Below are 17,378 nucleotides of genomic sequence, written 5' to 3' on the forward strand. Positions count from 1 at the left end.
TTTATTTTATTTTATTTTATTTTATTTTATTTTATTTTATTTTATTTTATTTAAGTAGGCTCCACGCCCAGCGTGGAGCCCAGCACAGGACCCAAACTCACGACATTGAGATCAAGACCTGAGCCAAGATCAAGAGTTGGATGCTTAACCGACTGAACCTCGCAGGTGTCCCATACACTATTCCCTATATTTTAAAGCCCAGAAGACCTTATCACTATTTCTCTCTAGTCAGTATTCATGTCCATACATTACCTCTCTTGTTGTCTTTTCTGCATCTCTGATCATCCATCTGGGATTGTTCTTCTGTCTGAAGAAGGCTTTTAGTGTTTTCCTTCAGCATGGCTGTGCCGATGGCAAATTCTCTCAGATACTTGCACGTGCATCTTTGGAAATGAATACTTAACCTTCATTCAAAACACGTTTTGACTGAGCATCGAATTCTGCACTGGCAATGACATTCTTCAGCGCATTACAGGTGGCATTAGGTCCATCATTCCCGTGTCTCTCGGATCCTGTTGTTCCTGCTTAGAAGTCGTTTAGAACCTAACTCTTGTGCCTTTGTGTAATCTGTTTTCCCTGGCCACTTTTAAGATTTTCTTTTCTCTTGATTTTTAGCAGCTTTATTATGATTTATTTAGGTGTGGATTCATTTTTATTTACCTTGTTTGGCTTTCACATGGGCCTGTTGAATCCTTGGCTGGGTGTTTTGCATTAGTGTGGCATCCAGGTGACGTACCACACAGGCATCGGGGAGCTGCTGAAGGCTTTTGAACAGGGAACTGGTATGATTACATTGTGGTCGATAATAAGGGTGAAGGGTGCCTGGGTGGCTCAGCGGGTTAAGCATCTGCCTTCAGCTCAGGTTACGATCCCAGGGTCCTGGGATCAAGTCCTGCATCAGGCTCCTTGCTCAGTGGTGAGTCTGCTTTTCCCTCTGCCTCTGCCCCTCGCCCCTGCTTGTGCTCTTTCTCTCTCTCTCGATCAAATAAATAAATAAAATCCTATCAAAATAATAAGAATGGTGAAAACAATAGCTGTAATTTCCCATGTACTAGGCATTATGCCAAACATTGAATCTCTCTCAAACATTTATCCTCTCCATTTTACAGCTGAGGGAATCAAGGCTCCTAGCCACTAGTAAGGTAACCAGCCCATGGCCACACTGTCAGTAGGAGGCGAAGCCACTAGCCACACGCAACTCTTCACACTGAAATTTATCAAGATTAGGCAAAATTCAAAATTGAGTTCCTCAGACACACCAGCCACATTTCAAGTGCTTTGCTATTCAGCACAGACATGGAGCATTTCTGTCGCTACAGAAAGTTCTGTCAGACCGAACGGCCCCACAGCTTGGTAACTCGCACAGCACCATGAAGAATGTGCTGGAAGGAAGTAACCGAGAGGGAGGAGGCCACTTACCACAGGCCAGAGGTCCTCAGTGCCTGGTGGGAGGGCTCGCCAGGGTAGGGACGGAGATGTGGACTGGATTGAGAGGGGTCAAGTCACAGGCTTGGAGATGGCTGGGCGTGAGAGATAGAGTGGGGTGGCAGTGGAGGAAGACCCCGAGGATTGGGGTGAGGAGCGGGGGGCCTTTCATTAGATGGGGAGCATAGCTAAGGGCAGAGTCCGGGCTGGACTTGGCATTCCCAGCGTATGAGAAAGTCTGCTGAAATAGAAGTCAGAGCATGTTTAGACGTGTGGGGGATGTGCTCAAAGGAAGCTAAGGCCCGGAGAGGTACCGTGGCTACTTAGAGGCCCTGCCACTGGGCCACACTGCTCAGAAGAAAGCCCTACAGGGCTCTTCTGGGTCTTTTATTACTTCTGTGATTCCCCCCTTCAGCCGCCTAAGAAACAGCTCTTGAAGTTGTTTCAGCACAAAAGCCTCGCATTCATTTAGAGGAATTTGCTTCATTTCCCGATAGTGCCAGAGCCCTGGGCTCAACAGGTGCTTCCAAAAGGTTATTGTTCGGAAAAGAATGGTGCAGCTGCAGGGTCCCCTAACAGCCAGCAGAGGGCAGCATCGGGCACCTGCAAGCTCACCTCGCCTATTACCCAAACAAGGGGGAATAAATGGTCAAGTTTCCCCCCAGCTTTAGGCGCCTTCTTTTGCAAGCCGCTATTCTTAAAAAGACATTGCTTAGCAAGCCCCTAGAGCGGTTTCCACTGGTGAGTGTGCTAAAAGTGGCAATGACAAATAGTTACAATAATAAGCCTAATAATAACATTTCCTAAGTACCCACCGTGGGCCAGTTCCTAGCAGCATTAGAATGACGCCTCCTGGTGGACGTTCCTGTCCGCTTTTACAGATCACACGACCTGATGCCTGAATAGAGCCCTCAAATACGGGCACTACTCTAAACATTTTGAATCCCCACAATAACCCTCTGAGACGTACTAGGACCATCATCCCCATTTGACAGATGAGGACACTGTTTGGCGGTCACAGGGCTTCCTGGGGACCCAGAGGGGATCGGAGCCTGAGCCGCGGGGGCGCAGAGCTCGGCCCTCTCCCCTGGGGGGCAGCTCCAGCGAGCCTGCCTCCACCCTGTGTTCGCCTGTGACCCCTGCCATGTGGACTGCAGCCGCCCCTGCCCCCCTGGGACTCCCCCATGGCCATTAGACCTCCTAGAGGAGGTTCCCCGGAGTGCATTATGATCACATTAGCGGCGAGCACATGCTTTCATCGTCATTTCAGGTTGAAGAGAAGCTTCAGGAGGATTCCAGAAAGAAATTGCTCCAGCTACAAGAGATGGGCAACAGAGAGAACCTCATTAAAGTCAATTTGGAAAGGGCAGTAGGTCAGGTAGGCCAGCTCCAGAGCCCCCTTCAGTGGCCCACGCTCACCGTGGGTTTTCTGCACCCCAGCCTCTGGTGGGGATGAGTGAGGAAGACGTGGATTGTGGTTGGATTCTCCCTTTTATCCCAGAGGAGAAGCCTGTTTGGCTTCCTGCCTCCCAGGGGACACCGCGAACAGGCTTTTCCTGCTGGGAAGCTGCCCACACAAGCAGGTCACCACTGCCTGAGACCCAGGCAGCCCATCGTGGCTCCATGCCTGCCCCCAATTAACCCGCCGTTAATTGGGAAGAGTTTGAGCCTCTTGATCCTACATTTTTTGTCCTGATATTTACCATGGTCTTGCTTCCTCTGTTCACCAGCAGATGTCACAGTCAGTGTCCTTAAGGAAACAAAGACCCCAGTCGTCAGAGCGCTCGCTGGCTGGGGAAGTCCCTGCAGAGCGGTGAGCAGGCTCTGACAGGCTCGTCTGGGGTACCGTTGCTCTGCTACTCTGGCCCCAGGTGGCCCAGTGGCCTTTCCTCTTATGCGTGGCACAGATGTGAGGACCGGAACCCGCAAACAAGACTTCACCAAAGGCTAAGGAGAGCAAATGGGAAACCAGGATGGGGCACTGACCCTCCAGAATATGGCCCTCCAAGGGCAGCCCACCTTGAACTTCTCCTCAAGGGGCTCTCTCCTGGCAACCACCAGGGGACCCAAGAGCATTTTGCGTGTATACGTGTTTGTGCTTTTGTTTTTCTGGGAAGCAGGGTCCACCATGTTGCCCATTGGATTCTCGGAAGGGTCTGTGAACCACCAAGGAAGGTTAAGAACCATAAGCCTTAAAGGAGCCCTCTATCCCACAAGGCCCAGCTCCCAAAGCCCTTCTGGGCCTTCACGGGGCAGCGTGACCTGGCTTTGTGAGAGGCACGTACAAGTTAAATAATGGTGCTGACCACTGGGCAGACCTTAAAGCCCCTTCAACAAATGTCACCCCAGTGTCATCTCTGCAGGGTGCCAGCACAGAGCAAGGACAGAGAGCCTGCCAATCTGGGCCTCATTTGTGCACCTGGACCAGCCCCTCCCCTTTGCTGTGCTCTGCAGCCACCAACACGCACCTGATTGGAAGCATGGTCTGTGTCACTTGCCCCAAGTACCAAGGTCCATGTTCTGGCTCTGGGGAGAAGTCGTGTGGGAGAACCCTCAGAGACACTGAGATTCCCCCAGGTCTAGACCCGAGAGACAGAGGGTGAACCCTGTCTCTGCCACCTTCTCATCCCACCCCCGTATTTTCATGGCCCTGCTGCCTGTCTGAGATTCTTCCCCTCCCCAGGCAAGCGGTTCCAGACCGAGCCCATGAACCAGGAGGACCTGTCCCTGAGCAGTGCGGTAGGGTGTCTCTGGTGGTCATGGGGGCCATGATTCTCCATAACCTCTTCCTGGGCCAGTTAGGACCCTCCCCTTGGCTGTCGATCCAGAGGATGGCCTGGAATGCCTCAAGACCCGCCATCCCCCACCCCAGTCAGCTTTGGGCTGGATGATGGCAGGGGTGTCCTTAGGAGATCCATCATTCCACTATTGGGTTCCCAGAACTCCACAGTGTATAGTAAACCCTGCATGTTAGGACCCTTCGCCTTTCCGGTTGACTCAGTGGCATTCATGGTCCCTTCAGGGCTCTGTTTTATTTATTTATTTATTTATTTATTTAATTTTATTTTTATTTGTGTGTGTGTTTTCTTTTGTTTGTTTATTATTATTTTTTTAATTTTCAGGGCTCTATTTTGGAGTCAATGACCATATTTTGCCAGTGAACCAAAAACCCAGGCCATGTTGGTAAATTCTCCGAGAAAGTGGGGCTGCTTTGCCTCTCACTTCTCATGGAACTGGACACCTTGAACTTGAACTTCTCTGTACCCTTATTTAATTTAATTGTGCTGCTTCGTCAGCCATAATCTGAAAACACCAGCACCCAGGAGGCACTCAATGAAAGCCGGTTGAACCAAAGTAGAGGACCCGGTTTTTGACAGATGTCTCTGCATACAAGCAGCCAATGAATATGTATTGAGCGCCTACTCCGCCAGGCACTGTACCAGGCTCTGGGGATGCAGAGACAATAGACACAGTGTTCAGGACACGTACGGTCGGACGCCCAGAATGGCAGAAGGGAGCACGCTGTCCTCTCGCCAGGCACTCGTGCTGATGACACCATTTACTTCGGCTGACAGCCTCAATATTTATTTCACAGTCTGGTGCCAACTTAACAATTATGGAAGAACGCTCCCGGCCCCAGACTTCCCACTGGATAATTGGCAGCGAGTGGCTCTTCCGAGGGCGCGAGATGCGTGTGTGCTGACCACGTGGGTCAGTTGGGTTCGGCAGGCAAACCTAAAAAGTAATTAAAACCTGCTGTTCTGTTCTCTTCTGTCGGCACTGCCCCTTGCAGTGAGAGGTGAAGATTTTCGTGACCCTTAATGACCATTAGCGGGGCGCGGACCCTCCTCTCTCCTGGACCCTGGCGCCGGAAATGATGCACCTGGGCTCTCGGGCCCCCGCCCCCCCACTGACTCTGTCACCTTCCCTTTGTGCTGTAGCTGGAACATTTCAGAAGTCAAGTCATCAAGGCCACCTACGGACGAGTGAAGCCGTTCCTGGACAAGCCCGTCACCGATCAACAGGTCTGTCTCGCGTTGTCACTTCTTCCTTTGGGGACCCGGGACTCCAGACACTGGGAGCATATGCTTCTGTGTTTTGTTGGTGGTACATATTTTTCACACTGTTGCTACACCATAAAGATTTGTTTTGATTTTATGGGATTTCCTGGCTTTTAAAGTAAAAGCCAGTTAAACTCCCTTGAAATGTTTCTGTGAAAATCAAATTAAACCACTCAGGCCTATTTCTGGTCTCCAGACACACACATTTACCCTTCGTTAGCACCTTAAAAGAAGGGGGGCTGCCTCTCCGTAGCCATGCATTCTCACTTCTTCCTTCTGAAGGCCAGAGATGGTAATGGGGATGGACTTCTGGCCATTACGATTGCCTGGTCATTCTCCCGATTTTCTTTCCAACCCTCTGTGTCCACGCGCATGTAAGAAGACACACCATGGGCTGCTCTCATTGGCTGTGGACACTGACCTCTATTTATGAGCCCATAGCATCAGGCACCGTGTTACGAATCACTGCTACCATGCAGAAGAACCTAGAACAAACTCATGACAACATTACAGATCTTTGGCTCTTAAAAGCCATCTCTGATCCTGGGAGACACATCCTGGGATGTGGAGACACATCCTCCAGAGCCATCACCAAGACGTGCCAGGGCCTCCCTGCTCACCTGCGACCCAGGAGCTTGAACTAATGCTCCCAGCTCCCCTCCCAGAGCCACCCTGTCCTGTAAATCTCTCTTTCCCTTTTCTCACCAGCTAATAGAGAAGATTGCCCAGGTCACTGAGGACAACATCAACTTTCAGCAGAGAAAATGGACCCTGCAGAAAGAGACTCGGCTCAGCAACTCCAAACAGGAGGAAATCACAGAGAACATCGAGAAGCTGAAGGCATCTTTAGACAGCTGCCAGGTGGCCTCTCTTGGTTTTTTACAAATGTCCCCTTCATCTCATTCTTATGCTGCTGGTTTGGGAAATTGCCCAGTGTTCGTGGAGCGGGTTGGGCAGAAATGCTCTGCTCTCTTTGTCCTTTTCTCTTGTTGGAGAAATCTATCTGGGGGCAGAAAACAAAGAGCCCTAAAAAAATGCCTCCCCGGTGAATTTGGTGGTGTGGCCAAGGAAAGGACGCCTGACGCACCCCTGGTACTGACTTGGGGAGACCCAGACCCCAGCAAAAAATAAGTAAATAACTAAATAAGTCCCCTGTTATTTCCAGAAAAACCAAAGAAACATCCCTGTTCTTTATTTGCATTTTTTTCCTGCCTCTTTTGCTTTTGACTCTGGAGGAGACGGGCCCAGACGTCTGCCTGAACCCCCGCGGCTCCCACACCGAAATGGAGCCTTCCAGAACAGGCAGCTGCTTCTGCTTTCTCTGGAAATAAGCAGCTACTATTTGGGGAGCCTGTGCAAACGCTGGCCTGTCAGCACTCTCTCAGATCAGAAACCCCGCTCTCTGACCAGCTGATGTGTTGATCTCAACGGGAATTTTGATGAAATGGAGTCGCCAGACTGGGTCCAGGTGTCCTTGGCAACTTGGCTTTGGAATTGCAGATACCTAAAAGTGGGGTCTCTTTGACCATCCAAAGTCCAAATTAGAGTGGAAAAAAAAAAAGGCAAAAGCTGCCCAAAAAGAAGGTAAATCCAATGGAGCCGTCGCAGTGCGGCCGGCATGTGGCGTTGTCTGCTTCACAGCAAAGGCGAGAGCCCGGCTCTCCAGGTGCCACTTCTGGCGACAGTGTCTGGGCGCCTCACGATCATGTGTCTTTGCAGGCTTGCATGAAAATGTCCTGCTGTAGCAAGGACCTGAAGAAGGAGGTGGACGTGCTCCAGACCCTTCAGGTGAGCCCACCTGTTTCCGGGCTCCAGAAGGTGGTGTTGGACATCCTGCGCCTGTCGCTGTCCTGGCTGGAGGAAACGGAGCGTCTCCTCCGGGACGTCGGGATCCAGTTACCCAGCTCTGACACAGGTTAATGGCACTTTTTTTTCTCACGTAGTTGCATGACTCTAAAATGTCGCGTTGAATCTTATCATGATGGGACATCTGTTGAGGAAGGCTTCTTAGGTATATGGCCAAGTATTCCCTTCCGCAGACTTTCTTTGAGAAGTGATTTTTCTTGGGGGTAAAAAAAAAAAAAAGTGAGACATGATTACTGAAGAAAAATGAGACATGACACAAGCAAAAGGAAAATTAAATCAAAATTATGCTAAATCCTATCTCTCAGAAGCAACTACTGTTATATACATAATTTTTAATAGACTTTTTTTATTTTTTATTTTTTTTAAAGATTTATTCATTTGAGAGAGAGACAGAGACAGAGAGAGCACAAGCAGGGGGAGAGGCAGAGGGAGAGGGAGAAGCAGACTCCCTGCTGAGCTGGGATCCTGACCTGGGGCTCAGTTCCAGGACCTGGAGATCATGACCTGAGCCAAAGGCAGATGTTCAACCCTCTGAGCCACCCAGGCGCCCCAATAGACTTTTTTTATTTTTTTTTTAAGATTTTATTTATTTATTTATTTGACAGAGATAGAGACAGCCAGCAAGAGAGGGAACACAAGCAGGGGGAGTGGGAGAGGAAGAAGCAGGCTCATAGTGGAGGAGCCTGATGTGGGGCTCGATCCCATAACGCCGGGATCACGCCCTGAGCCGAAGGCAGACGCTTAACAGCTGTGCCACCCAGGCGCCCCCCCAATAGACTTTTTTTAGAGCAGTTTCAGTTTCATAGCAAAATGGAGAGGAAAGTACTAGACAGAGACTTCCCGTGTACTCCCTGTCCCACGCGCCCACTCCCCCACATGATCAGCATCCCCCACCAGAGTGCTACATTTGTTACCATCGGTGAATCTCCATTGACACATCATTACACCCAGAGACCATGCTGCACACTGGGGCTCACTCTTGGCATTGCACATTCTATGCGTTTGAACAAAGGTATCGTGAAAGAGGGGAGAAGAGGGAAGGGGAGAGAATTCTGGGCAAAGAGTGTTGCGTGGTGGTGGGAGGGGAGCATGAAGAGCACAAGGGACTGAAAGAAATGGGGGTCACAGGTGGACAGGGCTGGCAGGGAAGGTCAGCAGGGACTGTGCCACGTGGGCTTGCAGGGCCCCCGCTAAGAAGCTCTGCTTTATCCTAAGAGCAGTGAGAAGCCAATGAAAGATTTTAAGTAGGGGACTGATGGAACAGGTTCGCTTTTGGAGATAATCCTCTTGGCTGTGAGTGGAAAATGTCCTGGAAAATGGCCATCACAGAGCACCAGGGAACAAGTTGGGCTGTCACAAGAGGTGATGGTGGCTCCAGGGCAGGGGTGGGATAGAGAAAGAAGTTCCTCAGGCACTTAAGAGGTAAATCAGCAGGCCTCAGTAGTGGAATTTGGATATGGTTGGAAGGGAAGTGACAGAGAGAAAGGGGTCTACAAACCTCCAGGTTTTTGTGTTGTGTTAAAGGACAGACAATGCTTCCTTCGCTAAAATCCAGAGTAAGGAACACTGCATGAAGACCAGGTTTGAAGGAAGTGCTGGTGAGATATTCAAGATAAGGTGGCAAGGATGCAGCTGTCACTCTGTATGTCTAGTCTGGAAATAGATGTTAGTGTGGCGTATCTCTAGAATCCAGAAAAGCATGTGCAACATAGTGGGTGCTGAATAAATAACCATGGGAGAGATGGAAGGGTGGATGGATGGATGGGCGGATGGATGGGTGGATGGATGGTGGGTGGATGGTGCGGAGAGGGAGGGAAGGAAGGAGGGATGGTGGGTGGATGGATGGATAGATGGATGGGGTGATGGATGGATAGATGGTGGGGGGGGTGGATGGGTGGGGGGGATGGATGATTAAAGCCATAGGTATGAATGCTATCACTTAGGAAGAAAGTACATGATGGAGAGAGCCCAAGGCTACACCTTGAGAAACTCTGACAGTTTGAAGATTGTTGCTACACCTTGCCAAGTCCCCCTTCATAGAGGCTACATGAATTTGACATTCTTGAGCAATAAATGAGACTAGAGGAGTGATTTTCAACTCTGATTATTCAACATCCCTAGCCATGATGTCTCCAACGTAGATCTGAAGGTGGTGTAAAGTTCTTTAAAAAGGAAGGCAAAAGCAAAAACAAGATTAACTTCTATAACTGCCTGCCCCTCGTGTATAGCACAGAGAAGAGGACAGCTGGTCTTCTCCTGACCACCCAGTGGCTCCCCAGTCCCAGTATTACTCTTCTAATCTTAGCAGTCTTGAGCAAACACAAAATCAGGTAAAACGTGGATCACAGTGCTTGTTGTTCTTCAAGATTAGAACTGAAACAAAGACTGTCATCTCTATCCTAGTAATAGTGGGGCCAAGCTACGTGTGTACCATCCCCTCCTCATGTCCAAGACCATTTTAGTCATTGTAGCTTATATGCATAAATCTAGTCATATATGTTATCGTAAAGAAATGTGGGTTATAGAGTTAAGTTTCAGGCCAGCAATTCTAGAAAGATGGAGAAAGAGTCATTTCAGGCAATATTTCTCAGACTTGCCATCCCAGGTGCAGAGTCCTTCCTATACTAATTTGCACTATGGATCTAGAAAAATGGAGTAAAGAATGCAGTGTTCCCAAAACACATTTCTCCTTTTTTGCTGTCCTTACCTGCATCTTAACATCTTTTGGAATAATGCTCTATGGAACACCTGTGGGGGAAACACAGACTATATTCTGTGATTACAGCTATTTGGTTCTGAGAAGTCAGAGAGGAAGCGTAGAGGGTAATAACAGGAAAGTCAGTGTGTAGGGCCCATCCTTCATTCATTTAGTAGGAGAAGTTGATGGTAAAGGTGTTTTTCTCTCCTAGCACAAGCAGTATTACGGCAAGGTCCCAAAAGACTAAAAGAAAGGGGTGAGCTGGAGAATTCCCTGTATTCCCTGTGTTAAGTACTACTGTATAGCTCATTCCTAGCACAGACCCATCTACGCACAGATGGCAGCAGCCGTGGTAGTGATAGTGAGGATGGTGAAAATGGTGAGAATGATGAGGAGGGTGGGAGTGAGAATAAGTGAGGATGATGATGGTGATACGACTGTGATGCTAGTGAGGATGGTGATAGTAATAAGGATGATGGTGGTGGGGAGGATGGTGATGGTGGTGGGGAGGACGGTGATGATGGTGGGGAGGATGGTGATGATGGTGGGGAGGACGGTGATGATGGTGGGGAGGACGGTGATGATGGTGGAGAGGATGGTGGTGGTGAGGATGATGATGATGGTGGGGAGGATGGCAATGATGATGATGGTGGTGGTAAGGATTGTGGTGATGAGGATGATGATGGTGGTAAGGAAGATAGTGGTGATGAGTGTAACAATCATGGTGGTGATCAGATGGCTATGGTGGTAATGGTAAGGAGGAGGGGGATGGTGAAGGTGATAATGGTGATGATGATTGATGGCAGTGGTCATCATTCACTACTGAGCACTTCTTTTTTTTTTAAAAGATTTTATTTATTTATTTGACAGAGATAGAGACAGCCAGCGAGAGAGGGAACACAAGCAGGGGGAGTGGGAGAGGAAGAAACAGGCAGGCTCATAGCGGAAGAGCCTGATGTGGGGCTCGATCCCACAACGCCGGGATCACACCCTGAGCCGAAGGCAGACGCCCAACCACTGTGCCACCCAGGCACCCCACACTACTGAGCACTTCTATTCTAGATGCTATTCCAAGCATTTCTGTATATTATCTCAGTTCATCCTCACAACAACTCTGTGGGGCAGGTAGTGTTATCCTCATTTTAGAAATGAAGAAACTGGCTCAAAAACCACTTTTGTGAGTATTCCACCATGAAAAGGAGACTCAAGGTATTTCACATTCCTGAGGCCGGCAGGGGGTCCCCAGTCGTTCACCGCCATCCACAAACACTCCTAAAGGCCTTCTGTGTCCCCAGTTCCTAAGAGAAGGGCAGGAACCATGGTTTCTTTAGGTCCTCCTGGGAACTTCTCACTGTGTTAGATGTTTCATATGCGTTGTGTACTTTCATCTTCCCATATCCCAATAAGCAAGGTACTATTATTGTCTTTATTTTTCAGGTAAGGAAACTGAGTCTCAATGCATTAAGAAACTTGCTCAAGGTCACACAGCTGGTGCCTGGTAAGGGCAGGAGTCAAACAAGTCGTTGTGATCCTAATACCTGTGGTTTTTTCCTGTGACCCCACACTCTCTCTGAAGATCCAGAGCGGTACCGGGTACATGCCCAATTCCTAGAGGACAGAGTCTGTCATCTGCTTGGGCAGAGAAAGAGCTAAGAGAGCTACCCCCCAAGGCGAGCTGCCTCTCTGATGCACACCGTGAGCCAGGCCCAAGGAAGGCTCATTTGCATTACACAGCAGAATGGTTCTGAGCGTGGGCTCTGGAGACCAGCTGCCAAAGTTTGAATCTCAAGTGTGCGCTTACTAGTTGTGTGAGCAGGTTGCTTGACTTCTGTGTGCCCCTGTTTACCTGTTCATAAAATGGGGCTAAGATCCCATCAGGATGTTGTGAGGATTAAACACTGAGATGCATCCACCAATCATGGAGCCTGGGCCACAATAAGTCTTACTAAACTGGAGCAGCCATGATCACCAACCTCAAATACTTGTTGACCTAATTTGACCTAAACGTGGGCCAGATAGGTATATGCATGGGCAGTAGAGCTTGATTTATTCACACCGGGGTAGCTTGACCTGCAAGCTCTGCCCCATCTCCATTTGGCAGCAAATGGGATTTTCTTAGCCATGAGCACTCAGTTGGGTTGAACCCAAAAGAGCCCTTCCCAGGTCTCCTTCCTAGAATCATGACAATAGGCCAAGTGTCCCAATAGCCAAATGGTAGAGCTGGGATTCGGTTCAGATCCCTCTGATTTCCGAGCCCCTACTCTTAACTACCATACTACCTATCTTTTCCAATACTGTCCTAAGATGTAAAGCACACCGAACAGCTAGGTTTGTAAATCCTGAAATAACTCCGCCAGGGGAGAACTATTTGAAGTATTGGTGGCTAACGTCCTAAGGGACCCAGAAGGTTGGTGTTGCCACTAAAGACCTCACTGGTGAAGGATTTGCTGTGTGGTCCAGTTGGGAAGATGTGAAATGTCTAAAGAGGGACCTTGAAAGTTAGTCCCCACTCCTCCTGCCTGGTTTCTCAGTTCCTTTTGATAAAGGAAAGAAAGGACTGCATTTTCTCTTGCAAGGTCAGTTGTTTGTGTCTATTTCTGCAAGACTTTGTTACAAATAAAAGGCTTCCCAGCATGCATGGTAAATCACTCTTTCTCAGATATCCAAAATATGCGGTATTTTTAAATGAAAAAAAAAAAGAAGTTGTAACACGGGATGCATAGTGTGCTCCTGTTTCCAAGTATCGGTATCCAACCAAAAGAAAATCTGAAGAAAAAGACATGAAAGTGTTGAGTTATCCCGCATGGTGGGATTGCGTAGGACCTTTGCTGTCACTTGGTCGTTCGTCAGCTACTGTGTGCCAGCCAGGGAAGCTAGAGCGGTGAACACTTACCACATCACGGGTCTCTGTAATGTTTGGATTTGTGTAAGAGACACATAACTTTTGTAACCAGAAATATAATGAAGAATTGCTTCTTTTTCTCGAGAAGAGAAACACAAACACAGACACATGATCACACACTCTCTCTTCCCCTTCAACATCCTTGAGTCCTTCCTCTCCCTAATCCTCTCTGAATCCTACTCATACTTTGAGCCTCCCCCTTGGGTTCTTGGGTCACAGATTGAACCCGAAGGTAGCCACCCCAAATCCATATGCCCCTATAGCTCATGCCAACGTCACCCAGGCCACCTCCCCCAACACCTGCCATCTTGATGTCCTCACAGAGCACCTCTCCTGATGCACTCTCCATATTTGCCACCCCAGCCCTTACTCCCCAAGCCTCCAGTCGCTTGAAAGAGGACAGACCAAGGTCTGGATTCTGAATCTACCACTTAGCCAGCTCTGTAGCTCCACCTTGCTGAGTTTTTGTTGCCTCACCTACAAATGCAAACACATTTCCTTGCTGGGTTGTTTTTAACAATTAGAAAGTATCACGAGTAAAACTCCTGGCATGGTGCCTGGCACACAGCAGGTACTTAATACTCGATAGCTATTATTATAATATTTCTGTTCTACTCTTGCATGCTGGGAATTCTCAGAAAGTTGCATTGCCAGGGATCAAGGCCCCAGGCATGCACACATTCAGCTCTCTTGCTTTCTCTCTCTCTATCATCTTTTCTCCCTTCCCTCCAAATTCCCACTGTATTCTCGCTGCTTTCTCCAGATGTAGCTCTTCCCTCCCTGTGTCTCCCCTTCTCTGTCCCTTCCCGGGAAGCCTGTGCACAAGGTCCAGAATTTGACTTCTCTCCCTCTTATTCCTCCTCTTGCCATCAAACATCTTGCCTCTCAAGATGGCAGTCCTTCCCTGGAACGTGCTGGGTCTTTAGCTCTTTTTCTACTACTGACACTCCTGTCCCACCTATGATCTTGAGGAAGTGTGTTATGTCCTCTGTCTTCATTGCAAATGCCCTACTCTGTTTTTGCCTCCTTGCTTTGCCTCTGCATGTACCCGACACGAGCCCTCCTGCCCTGGCAGCCCCACCATCTTTCCCCAGCCTGTGTTCTCTCTTTTGTGCGCCCAACGCTCTTGGATCTCTTCCTGGAAACAGTCTCACCCCTTGGCTCTCCTGGACTGGTGCACCCTGCCCATCTCTCCTGACCTTCCCATTTGTTTTCAGCAGCCCCTTTCACCTCTTCCTGCCCCTGCCCAAGTGTCTCCTCCAATGCAGTCCATGGTCCTCCCCTCTCTCGTCTCCTTTCTCATGAAGAAGGTCTCCATCCAGGTGCTTCAACAACCCCTCCCGTGGCAGCAGTGGCCAAGTGGACATCTCCACAACCGTGCTGCTGGGAATGGTAGTACAGATTTGGTGCCACATAAGGCAGCAGGTCGGACCCCTGGTCAGGGCCACATCCACCAGGAAGAAGGCTGCTCCCTGCTAATCTCATGAAGACCCTGGGTGGACCAGGCTATTCTGGCTCTCTGCCAGCCACCCCTCCTAAGAGTCCATCCAGTACCTCAAATTCCACACTCCTGAAAACCAGCTTGGCAGCTCCTCCCTTCTCCCCAGCCCCCACACCACCCAACCTGTCTCCTCTGTCTGGCAGTGGAGCCACCATCCTACCCCTAGAAAGAGCTTTCTCTCTCCTTTTTATCCCCATTCTTCCTACCCTTGTTTAGAACTTCAGCACTGAAGGCCTAGACGTCCGTGGGCTCTCAGCCTCTAAGAGGAAGGGATTTGGCCACTGGGAGACACCTGGCAATGCCTGGAGATATTTTGGAGTCACCTGGGCTGGCTGGGGTGGAAGGTGCTCCTGGCTTCCTGCAGTGCGCAGGATGGCCCCCCAGCAGAGAATTGCCTAGCCCAACATATCAGTAGAGCTGCAGTTAGGAAACCCTGCTAGTTCCTCCGCCTCTAATTCATCTCAGCTATTTTTCTGAAAAAAATTTTTTAAAAAGGCAAAACAAAACAAAAAAAAACACTCTTCATTAGGGGAGTTCACTGCTCCGTCAGCAACTGAAGTCACAGCGACTCAGATGCTGGCATCACACTGACTTGAGCCCAAGGCCTGGCTCGGCCATTTGCCAGCCTGGGGGCACTTGGCCACCACAGGTCTCTGAGCCCCGTTGCCCCACCTGTCAAGCAGGGTGATGTTCAGGTGACACAGCGGGGAGATGCACTGACTGCTTGGCCGAGAGCCGGGCGCACAGCACATGCTCGGTACACTTCCGAGATGTTTCAATCAAGTTTATACTCTTTAGGCTGCTGTTCGAGCCCTGCCACAGATCCACCCAGCCTTCCACTCCCACTCCACCTTCTGTGCCCTGCCTCACACCATCTGCGCAGCCCAGTGAAGCACAGCCCCTCCTGGCGTACGCACAGCCTTTCCCCGGCTCCCCACCTGCCTCCCCCCCCCCACCGCTGGTTTCCTGTGGCTGCTGTCACAAATACCACAAGTGCAGTGCCTTATTCTCGCACAGTCCTGGAAGCCAAAAGCCTGAAATCAGTTTCCCTGGGCTAACATCAGGGCTAGCTAACGAGAGGGTTAGCTGACAACCCTGGGGTGTCAGCGAGGCTGGGTCCTTCTGAAGGCTCTAGGGAAGGAGGCATTTCTTTGCCTTTCTGGTCTCCAGAGCTTTATTTCTCGCATTCCTTGGCTGGTGGCCCCGTCGTCCAGCTTCAGAGCCAGCCGTGCAGTGTCTTCCTGGCTCTGTTTTCTCACATCCCCTGTCCTCTGTCTGTCTGTAGTCGGATCTTCCCATGTGATTATATTGGGTCCACCCAATAATTATATTATATTGATTATATTATATTGATCCCAGTGATTATATTGTTGTCCACCCAGGACAACCCCCGGCATCTCAAGGTCTTTAACTCGGTGACATCTGCAAAGCTCCCCCTGCCCCGTAGGGTAACATTCACAGGCTCCAGAGATTAATACGTGGGGATCTTTGGGGGCCACCATGTAGTCTGGCCACAGCTTCCATTCTGAAACGCCCTCCCCTCCAACCCTGAATTCTGCCTACCCAGCAGTGCCCATGCTCAGGGTCTCCTTGGCCAAGTAGCCTCCTTGATCGATCGCTCCAGGCAGACAATCGCTCCTCCTCTATGACTCTCACACTCCCGCACTCCGTCAGCCGTCACTTACATGCCACACGGAGCCACTGCCTATTTTCCATCAGACAGTTAGACCCCGTCTCTCAGACTGAGCCTTGAGGAATGGCTTCATAGCGTCCCCCACCCCTTCCCCACACTCTGCTCATGGCTTTGCACACAGGGCATTTAGTCGATAGGTGTTCTGTTCATGGGTTTTATTTTCCACCTTCAAAAAGATACTGGATTTGAGCCCATTCAAGGCTGACCAACCATTTTAAAAACACACACTGGATAGCAATTCATGTCTTCTTGATGGGAGGGCCATGTTGCCCACAGCCACCTGTGAGCAAGCTCTGTCACAGCATTATGCGGAAAGCAAAGGAGGTGAATTGAATTGATACTTACCTTCTTGCTTCTCTCTTCAAGGATTGACTTTGTATCTGGAATATCTTCTGGTGTATTATAAAAAAATTACAAGCCAAACCCAGGAGCTTCAGGTAATATTTTAACTTTGAAAGTTCATTTCAGCCCCTCTGTGGCATTTATACAGTACTGTGCATTTTAACCCTGTTTTTTCTCTGTTAACTAGTCTGTCCACTTTCTCCAAGACGTGACATGATATCTCCACTTGACACAAAAAGATTCAGACAGGTTGGCTAGGATCTCCCAGGAGAGCAAGGGAAAAGACCAGGTGCTTGTTGTCTTCTGTCAGAATGATCAGAAAGATTTAGATGCCATCAGATATTGAGAATTATGCTTCTTAAATACACAGCTTCCTGCAATATAGGGAGCAGAGTTACCGAGAGTTACATAACGTCCACATTTAGAGGTAAATGATCCCTAGGGATTGTGCCGCTCTGCAAGCAATTGCCATAGCAAGGCTTGGTAACAAACATCATCTACAAAACTTTAGTGGCACTCCACAATCACTGTTCACTGCTCACATGTCTGGGGTCAGCCACTAGGTGGGTACACCCGTCCTGGACAGGCTTGCCCAAGTGTCTGGGTGTTGGCTGGCCCTTGGTTGGTCTAGGCTGGCCTCAGCTGAAGCAGCTGGACTCGGCTCCACCTGTCTCTCTCCTCCAGCAGGCTAGAGGAACATGCCGTGGCCATGTTCCCATGGCAATGCAGAAGTACAGGAGAAAAAGCAGCCCAGTCATGGAATGCTTTCCAATTCTCTGCGGTGTTAACATCCCATTGGCCAAAGTAGGTCACATGGCTGAGTTCAGTGTCAGAGCAGCATATGGGTGGGCACTGCAAGGTACATGGCCAAAGGCATGGATAGAGAGAGG

At 49.4% G+C, this 17,378-nt stretch overlaps 1 protein-coding gene across 1 annotated transcript in view; it reads left to right on the top strand.

The window, feature by feature from the left end:
• The window catches only part of FHAD1 (forkhead associated phosphopeptide binding domain 1), a 115,821-nt gene that overhangs the window by 54,303 nt on the left and 44,140 nt on the right, over positions 1-17,378 (top strand). Inside the window, 4 exon segments of the mRNA XM_034672074.1 lie at positions 2,630-2,803; positions 5,367-5,450; positions 6,195-6,347; positions 7,206-7,401. Of these exon segments, the coding sequence (XP_034527965.1) occupies positions 2,630-2,803; positions 5,367-5,450; positions 6,195-6,347; positions 7,206-7,401 (607 nt within the window).

The sequence above is a fragment of the Ailuropoda melanoleuca genome, chromosome 11 (genome assembly GCF_002007445.2).
Source record: "Ailuropoda melanoleuca isolate Jingjing chromosome 11, ASM200744v2, whole genome shotgun sequence".
NCBI classification, from domain to species: Eukaryota; Metazoa; Chordata; class Mammalia; order Carnivora; family Ursidae; genus Ailuropoda; species Ailuropoda melanoleuca.